The sequence below is a fragment of the Fukomys damarensis genome, unplaced genomic scaffold (genome assembly GCF_012274545.1).
Source record: "Fukomys damarensis isolate Sample0158 unplaced genomic scaffold, DMR_v1.0_HiC HiC_scaffold_12, whole genome shotgun sequence".
Lineage (NCBI taxonomy): Eukaryota > Metazoa > Chordata > Mammalia > Rodentia > Bathyergidae > Fukomys > Fukomys damarensis.
In genome coordinates this window covers 55556540-55584280 of record NW_022900924.1, presented here as the reverse complement: position 1 = coordinate 55584280, position 27741 = coordinate 55556540, and the positions used below count along the sequence as shown (strand labels likewise).

Sequence of the window (27741 nt, the reverse complement as noted above, 5' to 3'; positions counted from 1 at the left end):
GGTTTCCCAAAAGAAAGTCATCAGCTCAACAGAACTTCCTGCCGAGTGATGGGGCAAGACGGGCTGCTGGACCCCTGAGTAGAGGAGCCCGCCGGGCGGGCCCTGGAGGCTCCCCCGAGGATGTGCTGTCGGCAGGTGTGAGAAGAGACTGAGGCCGAGGGAGCCCAAGGGTGGTCCTGATGTCCCCACTCAGGCAGCCACAATCGTTGCCAAGCACCAAGGAAGGTTCTGGAAACCGGGTGTGTGGCCTCCAGGGACTGCCACTCTGGCTGCTTTGGGCTTGGCCACAGGCTCCGCTCTTCTGGTCTTTCCGGGGAGCACGGAGGAGCTTCCTCGGGGGCTGCTGCGGAGTGACAAGTGGTCTGCAGCCATGAGCCCAGGGCACCTGTCTTTGACCCGGGTGGGGACAGCTTGTGAGGCTGAGGTCTTGCAGGGAACAGGGTTTCAGCAGGCGGACGAAGGCAGGAGGCTGGGCCAGTGGAGGCTGTGCCAGGTCCCTGTGACCCTGTCCCCCTCTGCAGGGACCTTGCTGTCTGTCTTCCTATTCATAGCTGTCTTTGTGCCTCTTCCCCTGGCCACCTGGGGAATGAAATTAACAGAAGACTCCTGATTCAAGATTGGATCGGAAGTGCTATCGGGGATGCTGGAACGTGGTTAGAATGTCAGGAGACAGCCAGGATGGCATCTAATGAAAGGCACCCAGGGAGACGTGTTGAAGAAATACTTAGGAAGCACCTTGGGAGGCACAGATTAGGGTGGGAAGGGGAGGAGTGAGCTTCTCAAAGGGCCCCGTCAGTGATCGAGCGAGCGAGCCAGCCTGTTTCCACTTGTGTGTGAGCCGGGCCCCTTTGCCCTCTGCTCTCGGGACAGCCTGGCCTCTAAATAAAAGTGGAACAGATCTGCAGTGATCTAAAGGTGCTTGCAGATGAGCTTGGCGAGGACGTCCGGGCGGGGCTCTGACCTCACTGTCTCCTCCCTTGCACAGTTTCTGCATTTGTGCCGAGTTGGGGTGGGCAAGCCCCTGGGTCCTGTCACTGTGGTGCCACTCAGTTCTCTCCAGCAGCTGCCACTGGCTTTCGGTTAAGGCAGACCCAGCTCTTCCCTGGACAGGTCGCCACCCAGGACAACTCAGGGGACGGGGCTGCCCCGGGACTGAGGGGGAACATGCTTCCCAAGATCTTCAGGCCACGGCTGAGGCCGTGTGAGAAGCCTCCTCATCAAATAACACGGGTGACTTCCGCCTACGAGGTCCTGCCCATGGGGCGGCGGGGTCTCTGCGTTCATGTTTCTAGTGTGGGGAGGTACGAGTCAGAATTGTGAGGGCGGATTTCCAAATTCTCGGTTCTGAGCTGTGTCAGGCTCGCATATCAGGCCCGGCTCTTGGTGGCGTGAGGCTCAGAGAGCAGCTTGTGTCTGTGCCCTTGGTGTGAAGTTTTGGGACGGTGCCCGAGGAAGCCTCCTGGACGACAGCTAGGAGGCAAGGGAGAGCAAAGCCACAGAGGGACTGGCAACGCGCTCGAGAGTGTGGACGAGGAAGGAGAGGTTAATGTTTAGGGAGAGGCAACCTGGGGCCTTTACCCCAGGCTCAAGGTCAGGCTCCTCCCCGCCGCCGTGGGACAGCACAAGGACATAAGACGCGCGTGTGAGTAACCGTGGCCCAAGGTGGAGCGTGACAGATACTACTGAGAGGGAACAGCAGGGTGCCACAGTGACTCAAAGAGCTCCCTTCCAACTTTCAGAATGAGGAGACTTCCTTCAGGTCCCAGTCTTTCAGCGGAGCTAGGGAGGAGGACGACCAGCGCTCCAGCCCATGTGACAGCACGACAACCACGAGAGGCAGGAGACAGGCAGAAGGTGCCCGGAGAAGCCCGGGGTCTCTTGTGGTCGGATCTGAAGCTGCTTGGGCGGGGGCCTCAGGGTGGAATACGAGTGGAAAAGGTGGTTGGCACCGATGGTGGGGCCCAGAGAAGCTTGCTAAGGCGTTTGCAAGCAGTGAGTTGCTGAGGAGGGCTTTGAAGGTCCCGGTCAGCCTGGCCGTGGAGGACAGGAGCAGCAGGAAAACACGGTGGGATCAAGCGCATTTCGCAATACAGTTGCCAGGCATGGGCGAGAGCTTGAGGGAAGGTGTCGGGGAGCAGTGTGGGACCTGGCTTGGGGTGGGGCTGACGGAGGGGAAAGCTGGCTCCGAGAGGGGCGTGGGGAGCGTGGGGTAGGGAAGCCCGCAGGAGCAGCACGGTTTGATGGGGTGAAGTGCGCTCCCCTCCACCTGGAAGGGATGAGGCACTGCAGGAGGTGCCTTCTGGGCCTTCGGGCTGCACTCTTGGCACCTGGAGTCGGACCCATAGCTTGATCGTCTTCAAGGCCTCTAAATATACCTAGTGCACAAGGCAGCCCTGGTGCCTACAATGGAATACTTACGAACTAAAGATTTAAGGACCAGTTTAGGTGCCACGATCTGGTCTAGAGAATGGACAGGGGACATTACCTGAAGCCCCACGGTGGGTCCTGGTCTCCTGCGAGCCACGACAGCCCAAGGCAATTGAAGAATAAAGACGGGAAACGAGGCACAGAGGAGCTGGGTCTTAGGACTGCTCAGTGTTGCTCTAGGTAACAAAGACAGAGGCCTCCCAAATCATCCAGTATTTATTGAATACGACCGTGGGAAGGAGTAGGACGCCGGTCTTGCTTGGAAGGCCTCCAGTGAATTACAGCCGAACAGCTGGTGTGAGGGGAAACAGGGCTGTCGGGGAGTTTTCTTGCTTATCTTGCTCGGATACAGCAAACTGATACTGGCACCGGGTGCAATTAGCAAGCAATTTATAGGTCAGTGAGGAGCCATCATTCAGGGGACAGGATTTTAATTGGGCTCACGCTGACCTCAGCTGCATGTAACTCAGCAGGGTCCTGCCACTTCCCAGAACAGGATTTAGGCCTCAGTGACGGCCACTAGCAAAGGAGCAATGCTAGCCCAGCTCTGCTACCTGACACGCCCATTTGAGTCACGTAGCGCTGCAGTCTAACTCCTGATATAAAACAGTACAGCTGAATTAGGGAAAGCAAGGAGCAGATGCCCCTCACAGCCCGCTTGTTCTGGGCAGGAATGTCTGCTACAATCTGCAGCCCACATAGAGAGCCAGCTGCAGTCAGTTAGAGGTGTTGGGGATCAGGGTTCCCTGTGCTTTTGGGGCGATGTGGTTACTCTGATCTCTCAGGCAGTCACTGAGTCCCCACTAAAGTGGACAGATGGGCTGGGCAACTATGTGGCCAGGGAAGGGAGACTGTCCCCGAAGCCACCTGCACCGTGCAGTGGTCACACTCACTGAGCTTGACTTGACGGCTCAAAAGCAGCCCCTTTCCTGGGAGCCCTGCACGTTTTAGGAGCTGCAGATCAAGCAGGGATAAGCGCTGTGTGCGCGTGCAGAAGCATTGTCCCTTGTGGCAGTGCCGATGCCCAGGTGGGAAGTCACCTTCCCTCAGAGGGGCCCCAGACCCACAGGTCCTTCTCCCTCCCGCTCTGCAGTGACCGGTAGCAGCTCCACTGCTCCTGTCCCCCTCCGAGCGCCTTGCCCACCTGCACATGTGCCACCCCCTCCCTCAGTAGAAGGAGGGACCCTCATAGGTGAAGGCACCTGGGGACCGGAGCAAAGGGGCTGGGCTGGGCACCTGAGGCTGGCACGGCCGCGCCTGCTGGAGGAGACTTTTGAGGTGCCTGCGGAACTTGACCCCCACAAAGACGTAGAGCACCGGGTTGAAGCAGCACTGGGAGAAGGCCAGGTTGCGGCAGACCAGCACCATGAATTCCAGCCGCTGGCTGGTCTCGCAGCTCTGGATGACCCCGATGCTCACCAGTGTCTGCAGGAACATGATGAGGTTGTAGGGGGCCCAGCTGAGGAAATAGGCCACCACGATGGTGAAGATGAGCCGGACCGTCCGGGGCCGCTGCTTGGATCTGGAGCGGAGCAGGGTCCTGAGGATCTGCACGTAGCAGAACAGGATGGTCGTCATGGACAGCAGGAAGAAGATGTTGTGCTGGTAGACGGAGGCCAGCAGACCCCGCATTTGCGCGTAGGTGCACTGCGACTCGATCACCTCGTGGGAGATGGCTTCAGGGATGGAGGACAGGACGCTGGCCGCCCACACAGCGGCAGTCAGCAGCACGCGGCAGCGGAGGGTGTGGACGCGCAGTGTGGACAGGGGCCTCACCACCGCCAGGTAGCGGTGCACGGTCATGAGGGTGAGGAAGAAGGCGCTGCTGTAGAGGCTGACGGAGAAGGTCATGCTGAGCACCTTGCACAGCAGCTCCCCCAGCACCCAGCCCCAGTAGTACGTGGACACCCACACTGGCAGCAGGCAGGAGAACACCAGGTCTGACAGGCACAGGTTGAGGATGAAGAGGTTGGTGAGGGACTCCAGGTTCTCGTACTTCACCAGCACCCACAGCACCAGGCTGTTGCCCCCCAGGCTGAGTAGCAGCACCAGAGAGTACAGCACCGTGGTGGTGAAGGTGGCGAACGTGAAGACCTTGTTCTCACACAGGAGGCTCCCGAGGTCGTAATCAAAATAGGCAGTGGGCTCAGGGGTGCCCCAGGACTCCATCCGGACTGGGCAGCTGGGACACCGGGCGTGTCTGCAAGGACAGGCAGGTGGAGCTGAAAGCTCGGTGTGGGATAAGAGACCTCTAGGGGCCAAAAAGGAAGGTCAGCTGGGTGTGGCAGTGTGTGCTGGTAATCCAGCCTTCTGGGAGGCTGAGGCAGGAGGATTGAAAGTTGGAGCTCAGCCTGGGCAACTTAGTAAGACCCTGTCTTAGAATAAAAAATAAAAAAAGGGCCGGAGATGTGGCTCAGTGAGAAGGCCCTGGTTTCAATCCTTGGTACAAGAAAAAAAAAATCATGACCCATGCATCAGCTGCAAATTGTTTATAATGTTTTTCTTTTCATTCTTTTTCTGTTTTACTGGGGATATTAAACTCTAGTGAGCTATGTTCCTAGCCCTTTAAAATATTTTTTAAAAATGTTTATTTAAGCGGGCGTGGTGGCGCAGGCCTGTAATCCCAGCATGGGAGGCTGAGGCAGGAGGATTACTGGGAGTTTGAGACCAAACTGGGCTACATAGTGAGTTCCAGGTCAATCTCAACTACATAGTGAGACCCTATCTAGACCCCCAATTTTCCAGGTCAATCTCAACTACATAGTGAGACCCTATCTCAATCCCCCCAAATTAAAAAATAAAATAAAATAAAATAAAATTTTAATTTAAATTATTTAAAATTTATTTAAATTATTTTTAATTTTGAGGCAGTTTTGCTAAATCACTAAGTTGCTCAGGCTGGGCTTGAACTTGTGATCCTCTGTCTAAGCTTCCAAGCAGTGCATTGATTTCCTTCTGTACTAAGCCTTCTTTCTCCTTGTAGACTGACGCTGGGGAGTTATTTAACCCCGAGAACCTCAGGTTCCCCTTTGCCAGTGGCTAAGGATCTCAGGGTCCTTCTTCCATGTCTTCAGCAAATGTCCAGGAAGCAGTCACTGTGCCTCCCGCCCGGCCCTCCCTGCTTTCTTCCCTTTCCCTCCAGTCGAGGGCAGGAACCCTGATGGCTGGGTCAGATGGGAACCCTTGCTGTGTCCAGGAGCAGCCTGGGGAATGGACCTCGGCAGGACGCCGGCGAAGCACCCTCCCCCTGACTCCGACTCCTCCGGTGGACAGAGAGTCCCGGAGACCGAGTCCCCACTAGCATGGAGGAGCCGCGCTCAGGACGGAGAGCTGGGGTTAGCGCGTGTCACGGACGTCAGCAACCACGATGTCCCAAGGCCCCTTGGGAGGTCAGGGACAGGGGCTCTGAGGGTCCGGGGAGCCCCACTCAGCCGCCGCCTGCTAGCCAGGACTGGGGCGTCGCTGAGTGCAGAGGCCTGGGGTCGGCTGGGGACGGAGAAGGGAGGGAGTGGCCGGGAGGGCTGGGGTCTCCACAGAGGCTTGGAGAGGGAGGACGGGGTCCCACCGCCACTCTGCGCCCGGCGCTGTGCTGACTCCGTGGACCCGCCACGCATCTGGGTGAGCCCGGGCACCCAGGGCTGCGTTATTTAGTGTGTAGACCACCCTGGGCTTCACTCCCGGGAATGACTGCATACACTCCTGGGCAGCCAAACAGGCTTCACATTTGGAGAAACAAATGAGACCTGTGAGTCCTGGACTAAAACCCACACAAGTTCTGGGGGCGGTGGGCGAGGTGCTGAGCTACCCAAAGCAGGGCGAGGTCGCCAGTTTTGTGGCGCCGGGTTGAAGGCAGGACCTGAGCGGGGTGAGGGCTCCCGGTTCACATGTTTTTCTGCCTTGGAGCTGGTGGCCAGGTTTGAGGCAATCACAGGAAGTGCTGGCAAGGCAGAGGGGAGCACAGAAGGGAAAGCGTTAGAGAGCGAGAGCAACACTGGGGCCAGACACGGGCCGGCGGGCACAGGAGACACAGAGCCCCGAGCCGAGAGCGAGCCGCTGCTCCCTCAGTGGACACAGCTGGGAATCTGAGCCTGACAGGATAGTCCTGCTCCGACAACACCTACAGCAGCAACAACAACAGTGTCCAGAACAACTTGGCCCTTTCCAGAGGAGTGGTGCAGAGCCCAGGGTCTCCACACCGCAGCGCTCACAGGATGCAGTCTGGTATCTTTCAGCACACGAGGGACACGGAACTCTGCTCAAACGAAAAGACAATGGCGAAACTAACCCTAGATGGGCCACACGCTGGAATTTCAAGTGAAGATTAAAATGCACCTATTATAACTGTGCTCAAGAAAATAATGAAACACAGCCGGTTGTGTGGTGCACGTCTATAATCCTCGCACTCTGGGAGGTTGAGACAGGAGGATCATAAATTTAAGTCCAGCGTGAGCAATTCAGTGACTTAGTGAGAACCTGTCTCAAAATAAAACATAAAGGAGAGGATGTAGTTCAGTTCAAAGGCCTTGAGATCAATCCCTGGTCTCTCTCTCTCTCTCTCTCTCTCTCTCTCTCTCTCTCTCTCTCTCTCACACACACACACACACACACACACACACACACACACACCCAATAACCCGAAGTATATTCATACTAAATGGAATAATAAGAAATCTCAGTAAAGAAAAAGAAGCTGTCCAAAGGACACAAAAGGAATTACAAATCGATGCAAAGAACAGTGGTGCCGAACCCCATCCCTCTTCAAGTCTCATTCTGGGGCTTGGTTCCCTTGGCTGGTGAACCCCTCCTCCTCCTCCTCCCTTCTCCATAGCCTCAGTGACCACAGAGTGAATTTTGCTCTCTGGGCCATGACATAATTTGGAATGAGAAACACAGCTCTAAATTGTACAACCGCCGACAGTATGAATTTTCTGAAAGGCTTGTTGTCAAATAAACCCCTCTACTTCCTTAGCAAAAGGAAAAGAAGAACATTCTAAACGTCAGTTATAGTCTAAGTATGGTCCACAGGCCTGATCCCTAAGAAAGAATGCAGGTTCTTTGGGAACCGCTGGGTGAAGCCGTACCTAGAGGTAGGCTCAGAAATTTGCTTCCATTCCAGCCAAGCCAGTGGCTCTATGCCGCCAAATCTCAAGAACCCCGGCAGAGGATATTAAAATGAGAGTTTGCAAAACGTGTAGGGTGCCTGGAAGGGCGCTCACCTGAACCCACAGCTCCTCACAGGCGTCCTGCGGCGTCTGTCTACAGAGACGGCTCTGCTTCTCCCTTCCTGGTCTAGGTACCCCCCACCTGCCCTGGTCAGAAACAAAAGTAACATTCCAGATATGAGTGGTGACACTGGACATCCTTGGCCGTTTCTCATCTCAGGGCGAAGTTACTTTCTATTCCTAATTTGTCTGTTTCCTATATATATATATTTTTTAAATCATGGAAGGGTGTCGCGTTTTTGTTAAATGCTTTTTCTGCATCCCTGGAGTCTCTCTGCACAGAGACACCACAGGCGTCTTAACATTCCTTTGCTTATAGACGGACATCCTGGTTGCTACCATTTCTAAGCAGCTATGGAACATACTTCATATACTGTGGAAACCCGTATACATCTATGTATAAAAGGCGATTTTACAGATCATACGTTCTTGTGTGAGATTTCTGTTTGGCATGAGTTTTGAGCTCCGCTGAGTAGAACACCGGAGGTACGACTGATGGATTACATGACAAGGCTGTGTTGAGCTGTAGTAAACTGGCACGCTGTCTTCTGGCTGGTTTTGCACTCCCATGTGTGTTCCGGTCCCACCCTGCCAGTCCTGCTAGGAAAGGCCCCTTCCAAAGTGCATGCACAGCTATCTCAGGGTTTTATCATGCAACTCCGTAAGGATATATGATGCTGAGAATCTTTGCATGTGTTTTTCACCATCTGTGCGTCATCTGTGGTAAGGCGTCTGCTCAGAATTTTGCTCATTTTAAAGTTCAGTTGTTTTGTTTTCCTTCGCTCCTTCTAAGAGGGTTGTATTATGTGTTTGAGATAAAAGTTCTGCATCAGATATGTATTTTACAAGCGTTGTCTTCCAGTATGTGACTTATCTTGCTCATTCCTTCAGGAGTATTCCCAATTTTAATGATGTCCAACCTGTTATTTTTAACTTGTATAGTATTGGATCTAAAAACTCATTGAAAAATCCAAGGTTGTCTTGATTTTTTTCCCTCATATTAGCTGCTAGAAGTTCTATACTTTTGCTTCTAGATTTAGGTCCTTATTGAATTAATTTTTGTGAAAGATGTAAAATCTATAGCTAAGTTCTTTTTTGTGTGAATGTACAATTGTTCCAACCTCACTTGTTGGAAAGATTTCCCTTTTACCTGTTCATTTATTTCTACCGCTTTATTAAAAACCAATTGATTTAATTAGCATGGGCCTATTTCTGGGCTGTCTAGTGTGTCTGCCAGTCAATTTTTATATTCTTTTGTCAATATAACACTGTCCTTTTTTTTTTTTCTTTCTTTCTTTTGGTACCGGGGATCAAACTCAGGACCTTGCACTTGCAAGGCAGGTACAGTGCCACTGAGATAAATCCCCGGCAAATATAACGATATCTTAATTATTCTAGTTTTATATTAAGTCTTACATCTTGGTCGTCCTAGGCCTTTGACTCTGGTCTTCTTGTTCAATTTTATGTTGACTATTCTAAGTCTTTTAAGATCAGTTTGTTGTTGACACCTATAAAACAACCTACTCAGTTTTGATTGAGTTGCATTAAAGCTATAGATAAGTTGGGAAGAATTATCATCTTAATAATAGTAAGTCTTTTATCTTTGATGGATCTCCCTATTTATTTAGACATTGTTTTATCTTTCATAGTCTTACAGTTTTCTTCATATTGGGCATTTACATATTTTGTTAAATTAATGTGTAAGCATTCAATTTTTGGTGCCAATATAAACATTAATGTTTATAATTTCAAATTCCAAATGTTCATTTGCTTATATTCAGAAAATCAATGCTCTTTGTATATTGACTTTGTATTTGCGGGTTTCCTATAATTTCTTACAAATTGCAGGAGTTATTATTTTTATTGTTGTTATTGATTCTTTGTGACTTTATATAGAGAGAATAGTGCCATTGGCAAACAAGGAGACTTACATTCTTCTGTCCAAGTCTGTATACCTTTTGTTTCCTTTCCTTGTCTTCCTGCCTTTGCTACATGTTCAGTACTTTGTTGAATAGGTGCAGTGAGAGCGGACCGCCTTACCACATTTCTATTCTTTTTTTTTTTGGTACTGGGGATCCAACTCAGGTCTTGCGCTTGCGAGGCAGGTGGCAGGACCACTGAGCTAAATCCCTGGCCCCCACATTCCTATTCTTAAGGAAAAAGAATCTAGTTTCTCATTATTAAGAATTATGTTAGATCTTGAAGTTTTGAATGTTTTTTATCAAATTAAAGAAGCTTCAATATATTTCAAATTTTATGTATCTTTTTTCACGAGCGAGCATTGGATCTTGTTGAATGATTTTTCTGCATCTATTGATATGATAATAGGAGTTTTCTTTACTTGCTGATGTGGTAGATTACTTTAACTGATTTTCAATTTTGAACCAGACTTTCATGCTTGGAATATGTCCCACTGGTCATGAGTGTAATTTGCTTAATACATTTTTGGGTTTTGTTTGGTACCATTTTTGAGGCTTTTCACATTTATGTCTGAGAGCTATTGACCTATACTTTTCCTTCCTCGTAATGTTGTATAATTTGGGTAGCAGGGTAATGCTGGCCTCGCAGATGAATTAGTGAGTGTTCTTTCTGCTTTCCTTTACTGGGAGCGTTTGTAGGGCATTGGCATCATTTCTTTCTTAAATTTACCTGTGAAATTGTTTGAGTCCATTGCTTTCTTTTTCAGGAACATTATTATCAATTACTGATACAATTTAAAAAATAAATACAGGGTATTCAGATTCATATTTATGCTTAGGTAGGGTTTGGTAGTTCATATTTTTCAAGAAATTGGTCCATTTAATCGAAGTTATGAAGTTGGTAGGCACAGAGTTGTTTATATTTGTTGATTATCCTAGTCTGTGAGGTCAGTAGTCATATTCCCCTTTCATTTCCAATACTAGTGATTTGAGTCTTTGCTTTCTTTGTTAGCCAGGCTAGAGGTTTGTTAGTTTCATTAATGTTGTTCACAAAAACCAGATTTTAGTTTTATATATTTACCCTGCTGATCTCTTTTAAAATTTCATAGACAACTTATAGAATGGGAGGAAATATCTGCCAAGTGTATCTCTACGATAAGGAATCAATACCCAGAATACATAAAAACCCCTAGAACTCAACAGCAATGAAACAATCAACCCAATTAAAAATGGACAAAGAGAAAAAATTTAAAAATTTAAGCAGGCAAAGGACTCCAGTCGACTTTTCTCCAAAGACATAAAATGGCGAATAGGTTCATGAAAGGGTCTTCATTATAATTAGTTGCCAGGGTAAAGCAAGATCACATTTCACGCCAACTCGGATGGTTACTACAACAGAAGAAAATGAGTGTTGGGCGTAGCGGGTGGAAGTTGGAACCCTCAGGTCAGTGCAAGTCATTTTACTTCTTCCTTTCTGCTTGGGTGCCTCCTGTTAGCTCTTTTTATTGCCTGTTGATACGGCTGGAGCACCCTGGGCTGTGCTGCATAGAAGTCCTGTGAGTCAGCGGCCTTGTCTTGTTCCTGATCTTGGCAGGAAACTTTCCAATCTTTTATCACCAAACCCATTGTTAACTGAGTTTTTCATGTATGGCCTTTATCATCTTGAGGAATTTCCCTTCTATTCCCAGTTTGTTGAGTTTTTTAAGAAAACATGAAATGATAGTTACTTGTGTGGACTGCATTCTCTGCATCATTTGAAATAGTTTTGTGGGTTTTTTTTTCTTCAGGTAAGCTAATCTAGTTTTTGATGTGGTGGGTTGTCTATGATTTCTAATTTCCGATTGATCTAAAGAAGGAAATTGATTTTTAGTTTGTTCAGCATTTCCCTGCCTCTCTCTCTCTCTCTCTCTCTCTCTCTCTCTCCCTCTCCCTCTCCCTCTCCTTTCTTTAGCCCTGGGGACTGAGCTCCCAGGGCCTTCACAATGAGTCTCCCCCTTTTTCCTAGGCCTTTGAAAAAACTTTTATTCTTTATTTTGAGACATAATCTCCCTAAGACACTAAGTTGCTCAGGCTGGCCTTGAACTTGTGATTGTCCTTCCTCAGTCTCCCAGAGTGCTGAGGTCACAGGCGGGCACCATCACACCCAGATTATTCAGCTTTTTTCTTATTGTGAGACTGGAGTGATGCCTTCCAAGGTATTTACATGTTGGAGCTGACACTGGAGCCCTTCCATATCTAGCAATTCAGTTTATTATATTTCTCCAGACGTTTTCTACACTTGTGTAAATCTTTACATTTTTTAATATATTAAAATGCAAACAATTGCGTAAATCTTTCTTGTAAAAATAGGATTATTCTATGCACAATGAGCTATCCTTTTATTTTTTTGGTGCCAGGGATCAAACTCAGTCAGGACTTCGTGTTTGTGAGACAGGCGTGGGAACCACTGAGCTAAATCCCTGGCCCCCCCTGGTTATTTTATTTACACAAAATGGCACAGGCATCTATGTCTAAGTCTGTTTCATTTTTTTTAAGAGCTGAAAATCATTGCGCTGTATTAGGATGTTGTATTTGACCAATTTCTCCATTGAATAGGTGTCCAGTTGGCTTCCAGTTTTTAAAGCTACCACGGTGCCACTGGGAGCGTCTATGCATGTATACCCTCAGGGTGCTGGTGTTGATATTTCTGTGGGTTGGCTTCTAGAAGCGGAGGATAAGTGGGTCATAGGAGACGTGAACGTTGCATTTTTGTAGCTGTAATCAGGTTGTCCTCTGAAATGGTTGTTTATTTACACTTCCCCAAATATGTACAAAAGATCCTACTTCCATGTACATGTTCCAAATCAGATGTTATTAACATTTAAATTACTGGTAAGTCTGAAGGAAAACCAGAAGTATAATGTTTGTTTGTTTTTGGTACCAGGAGTCAAACTTGGGTCCTTGTGTTTGTGAGGCAGGCAGCAGAACCACTGAGCTAAATCCCCGGCCCCAGTATAATGTTTTTTTGTGTTTTTTGAGACAGGGTCTCACTGTGTAGTTGAGATTGACCTGGAACTCACTGTGTAGGCCAGGGTGGTCTTGAACTCACAGCAGTCTGCCTGCCTCAGCCTCCTGAGTGCTGGGATTGTAGGCATGCGCTACCATGCCTGGCTGGCCTGAGTATAATGTTTTGATTAAACTTTTATATTACTTTGAGATTGGCATTTACCCTACAGATTGTCCAGTTGTGTGTGTGTGTGTAACTTCTCTCTGTCAAGGTAAGTGACACTGTGAAGGCTCATATAACAAGTGTCCAGCAGATGTTTTATTCCCTAAATTTGATGAGACAGTCTGAAACTAAGGTTTTCATAATTCCTCATATTTGATTTCAATATGAAAAATATTCATATTCTTGCCTGATACAGAAAATTCTAGAAACCTGTGTAGACTGGGCAAAAATTTTGGAATGAGGAAGTGGAAGTCCAGTCCTGCGAGACCACAGTGGACAGGGCCACTGTGGCCACACTTAGGGTCTCAGCCCTTCTGTGGGCCGGATCCATGGTTCAGAAGAGGCCTCAGAGATCTTTGGCCCCAGCATGAGTGTGGGCCCTTTGGCAGGAAGTAACTGGCCTTGGGGACAGAAACAGCTGGTACCAGGTCTCCAGTTCCTCAGGGTCTGATGGGATCAGCCAAGTTCAAGACGCTTGATTGAGCCTCAGCCCACACCCGATGGGACCAATCATGAGCTTATTGTCACCTCTGAGGTCCCACAGCTTTGGGAGTCGCCTGGCCTGGCTGTGCAGTGATTCCCTGGGGAGCAGTGCGAGGCCTCTGGGGGCTCTCGGGCCAAGTCTACCACAGAAGATTGGCAGGGAAGATCCTCACTGCCTGGCTGATGCCTACAGCTGAGGCCTTTCGGACACCTCAGCCACCACCTGCCTCTGGGACAGGAGGACATGGGCTGAGGTCCTGATGAGTGTGTGTGTGTGTGTGTGTATTCAGGGCACCGTGGACTGGACTTTGAGGTTAGCATGGTTTCATTGGCAATGTCAGGCGGGAGAGCTTGAGGCCTCAGTGTTCCAGAGCCCAGGGCAGAGGCAGGTCTGGAGGAGAATATGAAGTAGGGACTCATGGAGACATGTGGCTCTGAGAAGGTCACCGTGTGTCACCAGTGCCCCTGAGTGCTTTTGGGAATTTAATTTTCTTATTATTATTCATTTTTTTGTACTGGGGATTGAACTCGGGACCTTGGGCTTGTGAGGCAGGTGGTGGAACCCTGACCTAAATCCCCGGCTTAATCTTATTATTATTGAATAGGTGATAAAGTCACAAGGTCAGTGTGGAATCGTTCATCAAAATCAGTGACCCAAATTGAAAAAATAGGAGCCCATGACTCCATACTGATAATATGTAGGTAAATAAATAGGCTCTGTCCACAAGAAAGTGTCAGAAGCTACCAGATAAATGTGGATGGAGATTTGGGTGGTAAAGACCTGTGCATCCATCGTTGTCAAGATGATCACCGAAGGCTAAATGTGGAAGTCAGATGAGAGGCAAGGTGTCTGCATGGCCTCACAGCATTTATTAGCTGCAGAAATAATATTAACTAGTATTGAAAAGATGAAGTGTGACATCTCGGAGATGGACACAGCATGTTTTATTTAGCACGCCAGGTAGGGATATGTCCTGAATATGAAGATGATGCGAAATTCCTGAAGTGAATGTGTGCTCTCAAAAAGGGAAAGAAGCTCTAGTCCTTAGCAGTTTCAACGTCAAAACAGCAATAGCAACCGACTCAGAAGGCCGAGGAAGCAGAGACAAGGCGAGGAGTGCACCGTGCGGCCCCACGTTGGGTCCTGCTCTGGGTGGGGTGTTACACAGCACGCGATCGATGACCTGGAGAAACCAGACTCTTGGAAAGCAGATTAGACAACAGCATTATGTCAACACTGAGTTAACTAAAGCTTATCGTGGTGTCAGTAAAACCTTCAAGGAGGTTTCAAGGGCTGTGTAAGAGTATTGCTATCCTTAGAAGGGCACACTGAAATATTTAGGGACAAGAAGCCAGTGCAGGCCAGGCCCACCTGCCCATGGGCCTTGTCATAGCATACTGCTTTCTCTCTCTCCGCCTGCACTTGTATCTCAGAAAGAATTCTCTGAGACTGGTTTAGTGGGGAAGAGAAAACCTCGCGTCTGGTTTACAGATGAGTCTGCGTAATGGACGAGCGCTACCCAAGAGTGTCAGCTGTGGCGTTACGGTTGCTTTCTGGGCCTTCCCCGAAAGGTGGAGGTGAGGACATTCTCCTAGGGGACAGAACTGTGACCGCTGCCCCTGGCTGCTCATTGTGCTTGGAAGGAGAGATGGGTCCCCAAACTCAGCTGTGTTACACATAAGCAGCCAGAGCCCAGTCCCAGCAGAGTCAGTCGTGCCTACTATGTTTGCTAATTGATTTCTGAAGGAAAATCTTAGTTCCTGATTCCAGCACCAGGAACAGGAGGCTAAGGACTTTCACTGTTACTTCTATATACTAAGCAGCTTACACAGGCCATTTCCCACTTCTAGCCAAAAGAGGAAGGGATGCCTAGTTGCTTTTCACTCCTACTTCTCCGAGATCTGAATGCACATGACTAATTTCTCCACCAAAGTTGATTTGTTTTTCTTTTATTGAGCATGTGTGCATTGTTCAGTATCCCTGCCGTGGGGACCAGATACCTGACACCCACAACTTCAAGGGGGAAATGGTTTATTAGGCTCATGGTTTCAGAGGATTTGGCCCATGGTGAGCTGGCTCCAAAGCAGAAACATCATGGCAGAAGGGACCCGGTTGAGCCATGCTGCTTGCCCCTTGGCAGCCAGAACATCACTTCCTCTTCCCCAGCCCAGCAGGGAGGAACCTGGGGGAAATTAATATTTCGGCCTCTTTGCCCCTGATTCCATCAGACCTGAATCCCTGCTGGGACCGTCTCCTGGTGCCAGCCAGGAGGCAAACGAGGCCAGGGAGCCTGTGGAAGCAGCCCAGACAGGCCAGCCGTCAGAAGGAGCCTGAGGCAGGGTGGACATGGTGGAAGGTGGCCCTAAAGGGACAAACGTGAGTCGCCCAGTTCAGACCCTTGAATGGTGTGTCCCTGTGCTACCTGCCGGTCTCACTGCATGCGCACCGCCCTCGCCCGCTTGGCCTCCCCTCTGTCGCGTCTCCCTCCCCCTAGCTCACTCCTGTTCATCCTAGAGGTGAGCATCCCCCTCCTAAGCAGGTCGGGCTTTCTTCCGTTTCTTGACTGTCTTCTTTTCACCATGTCGTTTCTCAAAGTATTCACCTCCTTATGGCAAAATTTGTATCCACTGATGATTTAATAATCGTACAACCAAGAACCAGTGTGAGGACCAAGTTTCCAGGTCATGGTGGGCTCCAAACCCCTTACCCAGGATAGAGTAAATATAAAAGTTCCTTTGTGAAAAATTCCATTCTATGTAATAGTTTCCATTCTATGTGGCAGTTTCTCTGTGCTTTGACAATTGCAGTTCCTCTTTTAGGACATCTCCACCCCTCCCAGCACCCCATGATAATTTTGCGAATGTAAGCATTAGGTCACGTTCCAATGTGCCCTCCCGATGCCCCTTGATGATAAGGGAAAACTAAAAATAGTAACAGAAAAATCCTATATAAACTTGGTTCAAAGTTGGATCTGGGCTCTCGGTCTGAAGCCGCTGTGATGGTGACACCCGAGAGTCCAGGCTCGAGCTTGCAGTAAACTCCTCTTGCAATTGCGTCGGACCTGACTCCTTGGTGGTCTTTGGGGACTTTGCAACTTGGGCACAACACCAGCATCTGTTGAATGCATACCACGTGCCAGGCAGAGGTAACTGTGTTAGGACGGTGATGGCGAACCTTTTAGAGTTTTCAATGGTACAAACAGCCCGCCATGGCACGCGTGCCATAGGCTTGTCAGAATATTCTAGATGGTCATCTCCACAATGATTGGAGCCGCGTCTCTGTCTTATTCCTCGTTCCACCTCTAGTGCCTAGGACAGTGGTGGGCTCACACCAAGGACTCAGCGCACAAGCATAGAGGGAAAACCCCCAAGGAACCTTCTGAGTGTTCCCTTGCTGTCTTCAGTGTGGGAGATTAAATATGGTGGCCGACCTTAGCCACTGCTCCCATGGAGGTGTGAAGTCCAACTCCACTGTGCTGGAATCCAGGCTGCTCACAGTGACCTGCTTGACCTAAGCAGGACACGGTGAGAGGGACACTCTGAGACTTCTCCATTCTAGGAAGCCTAGGGTTCCTTAGGATGTTCTCTCTCAGTGCTCTGAGCCACCGTGTGTGACACACGAGGCCACCACGTTGGTGTGGCCCAGTGAGCCCAGCTCGCCGGCCTTCCCTGCCGAGGGCCAGGCACAGCACCAGCCCATCCGCCAGCTCAGCGGCCTCTGGAGCTTCAGATGATGCCACACAGAGCAGTTACCCAGACAAGAGCTGCCCCAGTTCTGGAGTCACGCGATCCTGAGATGACATGAAGTGGTTTTTCTTTCCACGCCTCTTCATGAAAACAGCTAACGCTGGTTAGGGGAAATCCCCACACCGCGTCTTCACCCCCTCAGCCGCCCATCACCTCAGCTCTCCAAGACCTCACCGGCATCTTCCCTTTGATGCGGTGAGGAGAGAGGCGTCTTCTGTCCCTCCGCTGCATCTGCAGCCCAAAGAGGCCCCCGCACCTGTGGCTAAGCCCGGCGCGGTTGCTCTGGGCCACCGGAGCACCCCACAGGCAGCCCTCGGGCTTGGGCCGCAGCCTGTTGCCTGTGAGGACCGCTGTCACCCCCGAGGCCAGGCCCGGGCACGGGGCCTGCCTGGGCTGTCCCAGCCCCACGCTAGCCTTACTCTCTGGGTGAAGCCTGGAAGGGGGCAGAGCCCTACGGGGGACCCAGCCTGCTGGAAGCGCTGGGGAAGGGTCCCTGACGCAGGGGTGGGTGCCGAAGTGCCCAGAGTTAGTGTGGAACCCCTTGGAGGTTCCCGCTGGCACCTAAGGAAGTGGCTTGAGAATCCTGAGGCCTCTGCTGGCCGTGGGCTCTGGGCCTGAGGGAGGGGACGGAGGTCCTGGAGAATACTGATGGGATTGGAAATGTGAATGTTTGTACTTTAAAGATTGTTACAGTAAAAAGCACAATGCCAGGCACCCCCTCAAAATCCCCCTGGCTTCGGACATGCTCATCCCATCCTCTCAGCCACTCCCTGCAGCGGCTCTGGAGTCCTCCTTCCTGAGGGTCTGTATGAGGTGAGATCAAAAATACGGTGACTGCGGCCGCCGAGCGCCATCCCACGGAAAGGCGACTCGTAAAACACAGCGCTGTGTCCTCGTCCGCCTCATTCACCGGACCTGGCACCGTGTGACTTCTGACTCTTCCCAAAGTAAAGTGACCGGCACAGGTCAACGTTTTAAATCCATGCAGGACCCGGAGGGAGCCAGGACAGCACAGCGAAAGACGCTGAGGAAAGAGGACTGCAGAGCTGCTGCAGAGAGGTGAGGATGAGGGGATGGGTGTGCTCACAGCGAGGCGGGGTCGGCCGGGGGTGTGGCTCAGTGGTTCCGCCACCTGCCTCGAAAGCGCAAGGGCCTGAGTTCAAGGCCCGGTACCAAAACAAATAAACAAAAATCAAAGTGAGGGGAGGATTCCGAGGGGGACTCGCAGTCATGTGACTTTTACTGTACTACTGAAAAACCAAAATGAAACAAAACAAAAAACAGAACGTACGCTGTGATCGTGCTCACTCCCTCTCTTCACGCCCCTCCTGTGCCTGGTGGGGGACAGGGGAGGTGACAGGGTTCCCAGCAGGGGAAGGGAGCGTCATCACACAGAGAGACGGGGGTACCGGAGACAGCTGTGGACAGGAAGTCCACGTGGGCAGCGCGGCGTGACGCCATGACAGGGACTGTCCCAGGGCCCAGGCAGACCTGTGGACACAGGAGCGAGGAGGGAGACAGGTCTTAGGGTGTCAGGAGTGTCTGGGTGGTCAGGGGGACTCAGGCAGTGAGCAGGGCCTGGTGGTGCGCACCTGTATCCAGCACTCTGGGAGGCTGAGGCAGGAGGATCACAGGTTCTAGTCCAACTCTGGGCTCTTTGTTGACTTAGCAAGACCCTATCTTCAGGTAAAAATGTAAAAAGGGCCGGGGAAGTAGCTCAGGGAGTTCAATGCCCAGTACCACAAAAACAAAAACAAAACAAAACACCCACAAGGATCAGGCAGCCTAGAGGTTAGTGCCATGGGTGTTGGTGTGAGGCTGCCGAGGTTCAAACCAGGCTCCGAGAGTCAGTATCCACGTGGTTCTGGTGCCTCAGTTTCTCCACCTGCATTCCAGATCACAGCGGCGCCAACCTGTGAAAATTAAATAATGAACCCCAGCTAGGGCTTTAGAAGAGCACCCAGTGAGTGCTGGAGAGTGCTGCCTCCCACTGCCTGGAAACCGGTGGTTGATTACTCAGTCACATGTGGCTTTGGTGCCCAGGCCTGGGAAAAGTCACCAAATAACAGCTGGATTGGATGGAATTTCTGTTTGAGTTTTTTTGAGAAATCTTACTGATTTCCAGAGTCGCTGTACCAGTTTACACTCCCAGCAGCAGTGAGGAAGGCTGCCTTTTCCTACTTGGAAGTGACCTGTACTCATCAACAGACAAACAGATAAAGAAATGTATTTATACACAACGGACTACTACGCTTCCATAAAGAAGGATAAACTGGAGTCGTGGATAGGGAATGGATGCTCCTCAAGACCATCATATTAAGTGAAATAAATCGGACACACCAGCTTAAATATTACAGAACTTCTTTTATAGGACAAACCCAAAGCATAATTTTTTAAAAAAAATAGACCATAGGAAATAGGGAGATAGATCTTTTTGCAAATGGAAAAGGGGTCCAGAGACCAAGGTGGTGGGGAGAGGTGTAAGAAAGAGAAGCTCTGTTTAGCTCATGTACCTGCCCCCTAGGTGAATGTAACATCACGGGCTGCAAACAAGAGCTGATAGAAATGTTGGAAAAACATTGCAGAGGTCCAAAGCCCTGCTCAAGGGCACCTCTGGTCACTTGCGTCCTGGGTGTGTGTCCGAGTGTGGGGACCACACGGGGGGCTCCAGGAAAACTTCCCGGAGAGGGTACAGAGCTAAGTCCTGAGCAGTGAGCGGGGGCAGGCGAGGAAGGAAGAGGAGGAAAAACGGGCGCGGAACAGACCTGTGACTGCAAATGCCATTAGGTGGGACAGCTGGGCAGGCACGGCAGGGGCCACAGCTGGGTTCGCTTAACGGAACTCATCACAAAAGGAAGTGAATGCCAGGGTTGGAGCAGCAGAAGCCAAGGCTCCTTCTGCCTCTCCTTCCAGGCGCAGCGCGGCTCTGCTCCCGCTGGTTCCTCACGGCCACAAGATGGCCGCCACAGCCGGAGGCACCGTGGCTTCGTTTTGGCGTCCAAAGCAGGAAATAAAGACGTAGGTGTAGGGACAGGGAAAGGGGACGTTACAGGAACTCCTGCAGTGAGTCCTGGTCTCCTGTGAGCCACAACAGCACAAAGAGAACTAATTAAGAAAGGAGAGGAGACTTAGACAAGATGCTGAGCTTTGGGCTTGATAAATGCTGCTCTGGGGCAGCAAAGATGAAAGGCTCCAAGCTCGCCACACCTTTATTTGGTACATCAGAAGTAACAGATGACTCAGAAGGTGGCGAACGTAGTCCTAGGACAATGAGGAATTTACGCAGATGAAGATCCTAGGTCATGAGGAACTTATGTTGATGAGGAGTTTGTTCTTCCCAGGACGTCTTCGGCTGATGCACTCCTGCCCCGGAGCACCATGGGATTACTGAGGTCTCAGCTGTGACTGGAGGCGGAAATGGAGTTGTGTCAACCTGTGATAGCCGTCCTGTAGGCAGGAAAACGAGGCCCAATCATAATATAATTGTGAAACCATTTCTCCCCGAAATCATGTAGAATTGCTCCCGACACATAGGTCTACCTAAGTGGCTCTCACTGGGAATTTTGCAGTGTCTGGAAAACGTTTTTCGGTTTTCACGGCTGGGAGGAGAGGCCAGGAATTCTTCGAAACTGAAAAATCGTCTATAAAAGAGAATTACCACAGTGTCAGTAGGTTTGGGGTTGGAATCCCGGTCTCAGGATTGGGTGCCCTTGGCTTAAGTGGGGCCGTGAAGTTGCCTCACTCTAGTCATTTGGAGCTTGGAGCCCAAGATGCAGGCCCATGTTTCAGCCGCTGCCCGAGGAGCCTAGGATGGTGCTGTGGGGTACAGCTGTCTTCGCTGAGGTTCCAGGGGGATTTAAATATGAAAAATGAAGCTATCAGATGCTTCTCAGATAGGTGGGCGAGACTTCCTAAAATCCTTGTATGTTTATATTTTTGCATAGAAATAGAAAGACACTTTTTCCGTGGTCAGCACACACCAGCTGAGCAGGGCATTACATTCTGTCAGATACTGAATTACTTTGCTGTGTTCTCTCTCTCTCTCTCTCTCTCATTTTGTTTTTGAGACAGGGTCTCGCTATGTAGTTGAGACGGACCTAGAACTCACTATGTAGCCCAGGCTGGTCTCGAACTCACAGCGATCCTCCTGCCTCAGCCTCCCGAGTGCTGGATGACAGGTGTGCACCACCACGCCCGGCTCTCTCTTCTTAATACATCTTTAGTTCCTGGGCTTTCCTTCTGTCGTAGTAAATTCAGTGTCTTTTCTCCTTTCAGTTTTCCACAGCAGGATTGGCTTGATTGGCAGTGTTAAAATGGGGCAGCAGGGCTGGGGACCAGGGACGGGATGGACTCAGGTTACCCAGTTACAATAAACGCGACCTGCCCGCCGCAAGCCATGCTGCAATGTGTCACCTCAGCGCTGACATTTCCACCGTGGTTTTGGTTCGGCCTCATTCTCGCGGGGCGGTGTTGGCCGTTTCCTCAAGAGCTTCCTCTTCCTGCTTCTTGTTTACCATCGGGTCTGCAAGCGGCTTCAGGTTGTGTTGAGGAGGTGTGAGTGGAGCGCACCCCTGGTGCACGCGTGTGTGTGCCCGTGTGTGTGCCCGTGTGTGCACGCCTGTGGCTGTGCGTTTTCATGTACTTTTGTGTCAGCACAAGCAGTGGCAGAGCCCGGTATTCTGTCATTCCACAGTGGTGCGGATTCTCCTTCTGGCCCACAGCAGCAGGAGAAACGAAGGGAAAATGACAGCCACAGCAGACTCCTGGGCTCGACGATCAACACCACGTGAGAGACTGAAAACGACGTAGCATCCTTTCAACAGTCCGAGGGTCGGGTAAAGCCTCTAGGGAGATAAAAGCACATTAAACAAAGTAAAAATGAGACACAGCATAGCACTCTGTGCTGTCACACGGCAGAGCCATCCCGGGCACAGCGGGCGGTGCTTACCCTGCTGACCCCGCACCGCTGTAGGAGTCGGGGATCCACGGAAACACAACCATGGCCCAGGCGCGGCCTCAGATGCTGACCTCATGCCGACCTCATCCGCGAGGCTGAGGCACCAGGAGGGCCCTGGAGGCCACAGTGGGAGCCGGGGACGCGAGCACCCCCACCGGATCCGCCCAAGGCCCGGGCCACAAGGACCTCAGCACTGCGGAGCAGCTCCAAGGACACGCACTGGACGCAGAGACGGGAAAGGACCGATCCAGTCCAACACCGGCCCCAGACACACCTGAGTCAGGCTCGGCACGGTGGTGACACCGGTGTGGACGCCTGGAAATACTCACCGAAGGGGGAGCATTTTATTATGTGCTAATTAAAACTCAGTAAAGGTGATTAAAGAAGCAAAACAAAAACCAAACCCTTCCCAGATCTCTCCCGGACACCGGATGCTGTGACTAGGGAAAGGCCATCTCTTCCAGCCGCACTCTGGGCCCAGCGAACCACAGCGGGCAGAACCTGGAGGAGGGCTCAGGACGCCTGCATTCTCATCCGGGTTCCACTGATGACTGGCTGGGTGGCGGAGGGTCAGTCCCCCAACCCTCCGCACCCCAGCCTGCGCCTCTGCTGAGTGCTTCCCAGGGCTTTGGGAGCCATCAGGAACTGAGGCACATGAGCTGGCACAGGGTGACACATTCCTGTGATTTCAGCATTGTGGGGGAGGCTGAGGCCGGAGGATCACATGTCTGAGTCCAGCCTGGCAACTTAGTGACTTATGGTAGCAAAATATCATCTCAAAATTGAGGAAGAGGAGGAAGAGGAGGAAGAGGAGGAGGAGGAGAAGTTAAGGTCGCTACCACCTGGCATTTCCCCTCCTGGCTTCCTCATCCTGAGAAACTGAGCGGGACACCTCATGGCGCTGGAGACCACTTAGGTGTCTGTCACTAGAGAAACAGGAATGGAACACAGCACACTCATACATGGCACAGTTGTAACAGTGTCTTGTTTTTTTGTTTGTTTGTTTGTGTGACAGCGTCTCACCATGTAGTTGAGACTGACCGGGAACTCACTATGTAGCCCAGGCTGGTCTCGAACTCACAGCGATGCTCCTGCCTCAGCCTCCCGAGTGCTGGGATTACAGGTGTGCACCACCACACCCAGCTTGAACAGTATATTGCTATACATATATTATATATATAATATTGTGCTGAGTTTAAAAAATATACTTGTGAGGAGGGCAGGGGCATGGGGTAAAAATAAGAACCAAGATACACCATGTAAAGGTACAAGTAGATGAATGTCACTGTTCATGTATACTTAGAAAGTACCAATCAATAATGAAAAAAAAGTACTTGTATCAGTACTGTATTTCCAGCACAGCGTCATTTATGTCAAGTAAACACAGGTGCTGGGCTTTTCAAAAACACACAAAGATCTCAATTTCATTAGGTTGGCAGTGCTGCGCGACGAACAGAGCTTTAAAAAGTCACCCCCCCTCAAGCGACCCCAGCAGCCAGGGCTGGAGCCTCGGCCCAGGCCAAAACCACCTTCCCCAGGGACCCCCATCAGGGAAGCCAAACCGGAAGGCGTCCAGCACTCGGCTGTCCCAGATGCAGGAGGGACAAACACGTATCTCACGCAGTGGACGGGCCAGGCGCCGTGTGTCACCCCTCTGGGTAGGAGCTGAAAGAGACAGGAGGTTACGGAGACCGAGAGCTGCAAAGTCACGGGGTGGAGTTGACCCCTGAACGGGTCACCCGCTTCCTTGGGAAGGAGGGAGGTGCCCACACCGCCCAAACAAGGGTCCCCCAGCAGGCTGGCCCCCCGGGAGCTGCAGCCAGTGTCCTGTGGCCTCAGCCCTGGGAGGAGCTGACCTCACAGGAAACGCCTCCCGGGGAGTCCGGCTTATCCCCCCTCTCTCTCGTCTGCCCCAGGACCCTCCCTCAGACCCGGCTCAGCTGTCACGGTGACGTCTGCACCCCAAACCTGCACCTTTGGCCAAGCCTCCAGCTTGGGTGTCCTGGGGCAGTGCCTCCTTCCTCACAGTGGGGCCCGGGGAAGCTTATCCGGGATGCAGTCTGGGCCCGCCCTGGGATCCGACTCTGCAGAGTAGCGAGCGCCCAGCCTGGGGGCCCGGGGCCGGGCCCGGAGGCCTCACACCTGCAGGTTTCCGGGAGCAGCCCCCAAGCGCCCCTGAGCCATCCAGGCTCCGGGATACCCGCAGGAACCGGGCTCCTGGCTCCCAGGTGGTGTCCAGCGTCCCTTTCCTGTCCCCCAGGGGCGCCCGGTCAGGCACAAGGATGTCACTCAAATCGGGCTTGTATATCTGCGGTCCGGGGCCGGGCCCGGAGGCCTCACACCTGCAGGTTTCCGGGAGCAGCCCCCAAGCGCCCCTGAGCCATCCAGGCTCCGGGATACCCGCAGGAACCGGGCTCCTGGCTCCCAGGTGGTGTCCAGCGTCCCTTTCCTGTCCCCCAGGGGCGCCCGGTCAGGCACAAGGATGTCACTCAAATCGGGCTTGTATATCTGCGGTCCCCAGATTCTCCACGAGTCTTGCGATTGTCTGTCGACACTTGAATAATAATTTTTAAAAGAGAAGTACTCTGTGAGCACGTCGTTGTGGCTGGGACACCGGCCTTCCGTGCCCGCATTTCTGGTTAGGGTCTTACTGGATCCGAGTGGTCACTCCCAGAAACAGCTTGCTTAGGCAGGGTCCCCATATCACGGAGAAGTAAGGGTCACGGGCGGCATCGGCGTCCCTGCGATCACAGCAGCGTTTGCGACCAGCTGGGCGTTCATCTCATTCGATCTCCACACAGCCTAGAAGGTGGGCAGGCAAATGCCACGTTCGCGTCACGTCCGGTGCCCCCTGCAGACCCGCTCCAAACTTCGCAGCGTAAAACAGCAGCGCTTTGTTTTAGCTCACGATTTTCTGGGCTCGAAATCCAGGCGAGGCTCAACTAGGAGTCACCTGCTGCACCCACCTGGCGGCTGGGTCGGGCTCCCAGGGCAGGAGGGGTGCACAGCTGTACCCTAAGGGTCCCCGCCTGCCTTTTCTCTCTCCGGGGCCTTGCGCACGCAGCCGCCCGGCCCGGCCTCCTTCCCAGCGGACAGCGGGCTTCTGGGAGGCCCCGGGAGGAGGAGATGCTCAAGGCCAGTGGCCAGGTCACCCCAGATCCGGGGAGGGCACCGGGGTCCAGGTCTGTCATGCCCAGGGCACGCACACCCACCGTGCTCTGCCCCTTGCTGGGGTGGGGGTGGGGAATCCTCCAGGCCTCCCATGTAGTTCCCCTCCTTCCCTCCAGAGGGCGGTCGTCTCTTCCTAAAGGCTGAGTTCCTCCTCCCTGGTTGCCAGAATTGAAGTGTCTTCAAATACAGCCCAGGCAGGCGGAGATTTAGCACAAGAAAGAGAATGTGATTTAGCACAAGAAAGAGAATGTGAGCTGTCTTAGTGCGTGTAACACACTGACCATGCGTTGAAAGGATACTTTAGGCGTTGGACTGGAGATATTTTAAAATTTATTCTATCTATTTATTCTTAGATTTTTTTTACCCCCGGTACCGGGGATTGAACTCAGGACGTTGAGCTTGCCAGGCTAGCTCCAGCCCTATTCTTAGGTTTTTAATGATGTAGTTACTTATAAATTAAAACCGCATACGTGCCTCACTTTTGCACTTTTATCAGACGGTGCTGGTGTAGCCACTCTTCCCAAGAACAAACCCCAAGGTCACTGGAGAACCTTAGTGCTCCAAGGAACCCAGCTTGAAAACCATCGGTGTGATGGCCAGCATGCACGACTCCACATGGGTGAAGGGTGAGTCCACCTTGCGAGGCGCAAGTCCAGTGGCGCCGTGCCCCGACCCAGAGCTGTGGCTCCAGGGTCCAGCTGTGGCACACGTGGAGCTGGTGAGGGCCCCGGACTCACCCTCTGAATCTTGGAGCCGCAAGCAAGGGGCAGCGAAGGGTCTCTGCCACCGTCCCGACCCTGGGTTTCTGGTCAGAGAAGCCGTAATCTGTCCAGGCCCCAGGGAGGCCAGGGTGGCTTGGGCAGTGCCGCCTGTGCCTGCACCTCAGGGCCCCTGCTCTGGAGCTAGGCAGGGGACTGCTGAGTCATGGCACAGAACCGCGCTCTCTTCGCGCGGTCGGGGTGTCACAGGACGAGGACTTCCCCACCCTGCTCCGCTGCGGCCCGCCTGGGGGCTGTGCATCTCCGAGGCTCCATCTGCCACTGGTGCCAGGGCGTTTCCCACACAGCTGTTGGGGGTGACCTCAACCCTCGGGGGCTCAAGAGACAAACGTTTACTGACCGCTTCCGTTTCTGCGGGCAGGGATTCGGGGTGCTCAGCAGGGTCTTCCATGGCGGGTGAGGTCAAGCTGTCCCCAGGTCTGCTATCACCGGAGGCGTGGCTGAGACTGGCTTCGACCACGGCTGGCGGGGCCTCAGGTGCCCGGCTTGGGAGCCTGGTGGGGGCGGTGCCATCGTGCTTTGCCCAGGGGGCACTAAGAAAGGGCGATCATCAAAACGCTCGAAAGATGAGTTCAAGTCACTTGTAGACCGTGATGCTAAGTGAAATAAGTCGGACTCAGAAGATTAAATATTATAAGGTTTCTCTTATTAAAGAAACCCAAAATATAAATAAATGAGAGTAAAATAAAGGAGAGATGGTAGGACATAGGTAGGCTTTTTGGAGATAAGGAGGTCAAAGGAAGGGGAAGGGGGCGCTCCACAGACGGAGAGAAATTTCCCACAATGAGAGAATTATCAAGCATCCCAAACAGACACCACTACCGCAGAAAGCGAGATGGAAGCGCTCGGTGCTGCATGACCCTGGAGCAGAGCCGTCACTCCTGCCTCTCCAGTTTGCTTCCCTGACTTGAGGACAGGACTGCAGGATGGGGAGAAGCCGCTGCGTGGTGGTGGCAGCCGCTGCCCACCCTGTGAAGTGGCTTTGTCTGCAGCCAGGGCCCACCGCAGAGTCGAGACAGCAGCTGCTGCAGACACTGCTCTGGGGCTTCAGGCCCGGCCCTGAGCTCTGCGGGGGAGGGGGGGAGGGGTCCCCGCGAGGAGGCGGGAACGGTCACCGGAAGCTCAGTAGCCTGCGGCCGAAGCCCTCCAGGCTGTTCCCACCTGAAGGGACAACAGGGACATAGCTGGGACAGCGCCTGCAGTGTGGCCCCCACATAGCAGAGGCAAAAAGGCGGGTCCCAGGCCCAGGAGTCCCAGGACTCGGCCCTCCCCAGGTGCTGGGTGAGTGTTAACGGTGTTAACACAGGCAGGTGCGATTTGTCTCCAGGACTCCACACAGCTGCTTAAATGTACAGACTTCTTGTCATGGCCTCACATGCTCCCCAGGTCATCCCTCCAATAAACTCTCCTCCTGATACCTTAAAAACAGTCAGGGAGAGAACTTAGGTATTCTGGATGTTCTGCAATGATTAGAAAACTCTCCCAGACCTTAAGTCTTTTCTGGTGCATTTATGCTCACAGCTCAGTAATGATGTACTGGTCACCAATGCTGCATAACAAATCACCCCAAACACAGGCATCTAGCATGATATCGCTCTATTTACATACCAGGAATTCAGGGAAGGCTCCCCTGGGCTGACACCCAGGGAATTTCTGAGGATGTGGGCTGGGGCCTGCAGCATTTGCTTCCCAGATGTCTACACCTGGGGTCTGCGGCGAGGCGGAGCTGGTGGACCCCTCAGATGGTGCTGGTGGAAGCAGGTGGAGGGCACCTGGCCTTTTGGAAAGTCACTGGGTCACTTCTGCCATATTTAATTAATCATAACTC

General features: G+C 51.9%; 1 protein-coding gene and 2 long non-coding RNA genes across 6 annotated transcripts; all 3 read right to left on the bottom strand.

Annotated features, from left to right (window-relative positions):
- Positions 1-3190: 3190 nt before the first annotated feature.
- Positions 3191-4596, bottom strand: Xcr1 (X-C motif chemokine receptor 1). The gene has a single exon (XM_010624385.2). It carries the CDS (start codon positions 4594-4596, stop codon positions 3595-3597), a length of 1002 nt encoding a protein of 333 aa, XP_010622687.1. The 3' UTR covers positions 3191-3594.
- A 14835-nt stretch (positions 4597-19431) lies between these two features.
- Positions 19432-24050, bottom strand: LOC104862395. Of its 2 annotated transcripts, XR_780298.3 has the most exons (7): positions 23938-24050; positions 23526-23628; positions 21955-22889; positions 21144-21850; positions 20547-20647; positions 20214-20453; positions 19432-20084 (listed from the first exon to the last, which is right to left on the bottom strand). It is a non-coding gene; the product is annotated as an uncharacterized LOC104862395 (long non-coding RNA). The 2 variants fall into 2 exon arrangements; XR_780297.3 differs by lacking the exon at positions 19432-20084 and having other exon boundaries at positions 20136-20453.
- Positions 24051-24281: 231 nt separating this feature from the next.
- LOC104862394 lies at positions 24282-26969 on the bottom strand. 3 transcript variants are annotated; one of them, XR_780296.1, is made up of 5 exons: positions 26736-26969; positions 26254-26509; positions 25176-25311; positions 24615-24765; positions 24282-24517 (listed from the first exon to the last, which is right to left on the bottom strand). It is a non-coding gene; the product is annotated as an uncharacterized LOC104862394 (long non-coding RNA). The 3 variants fall into 3 exon arrangements; XR_780294.1 differs by having other exon boundaries at positions 26254-26969; XR_780295.1 differs by having other exon boundaries at positions 25176-25289; positions 26254-26969.
- Positions 26970-27741: the final 772 nt, after the last annotated feature.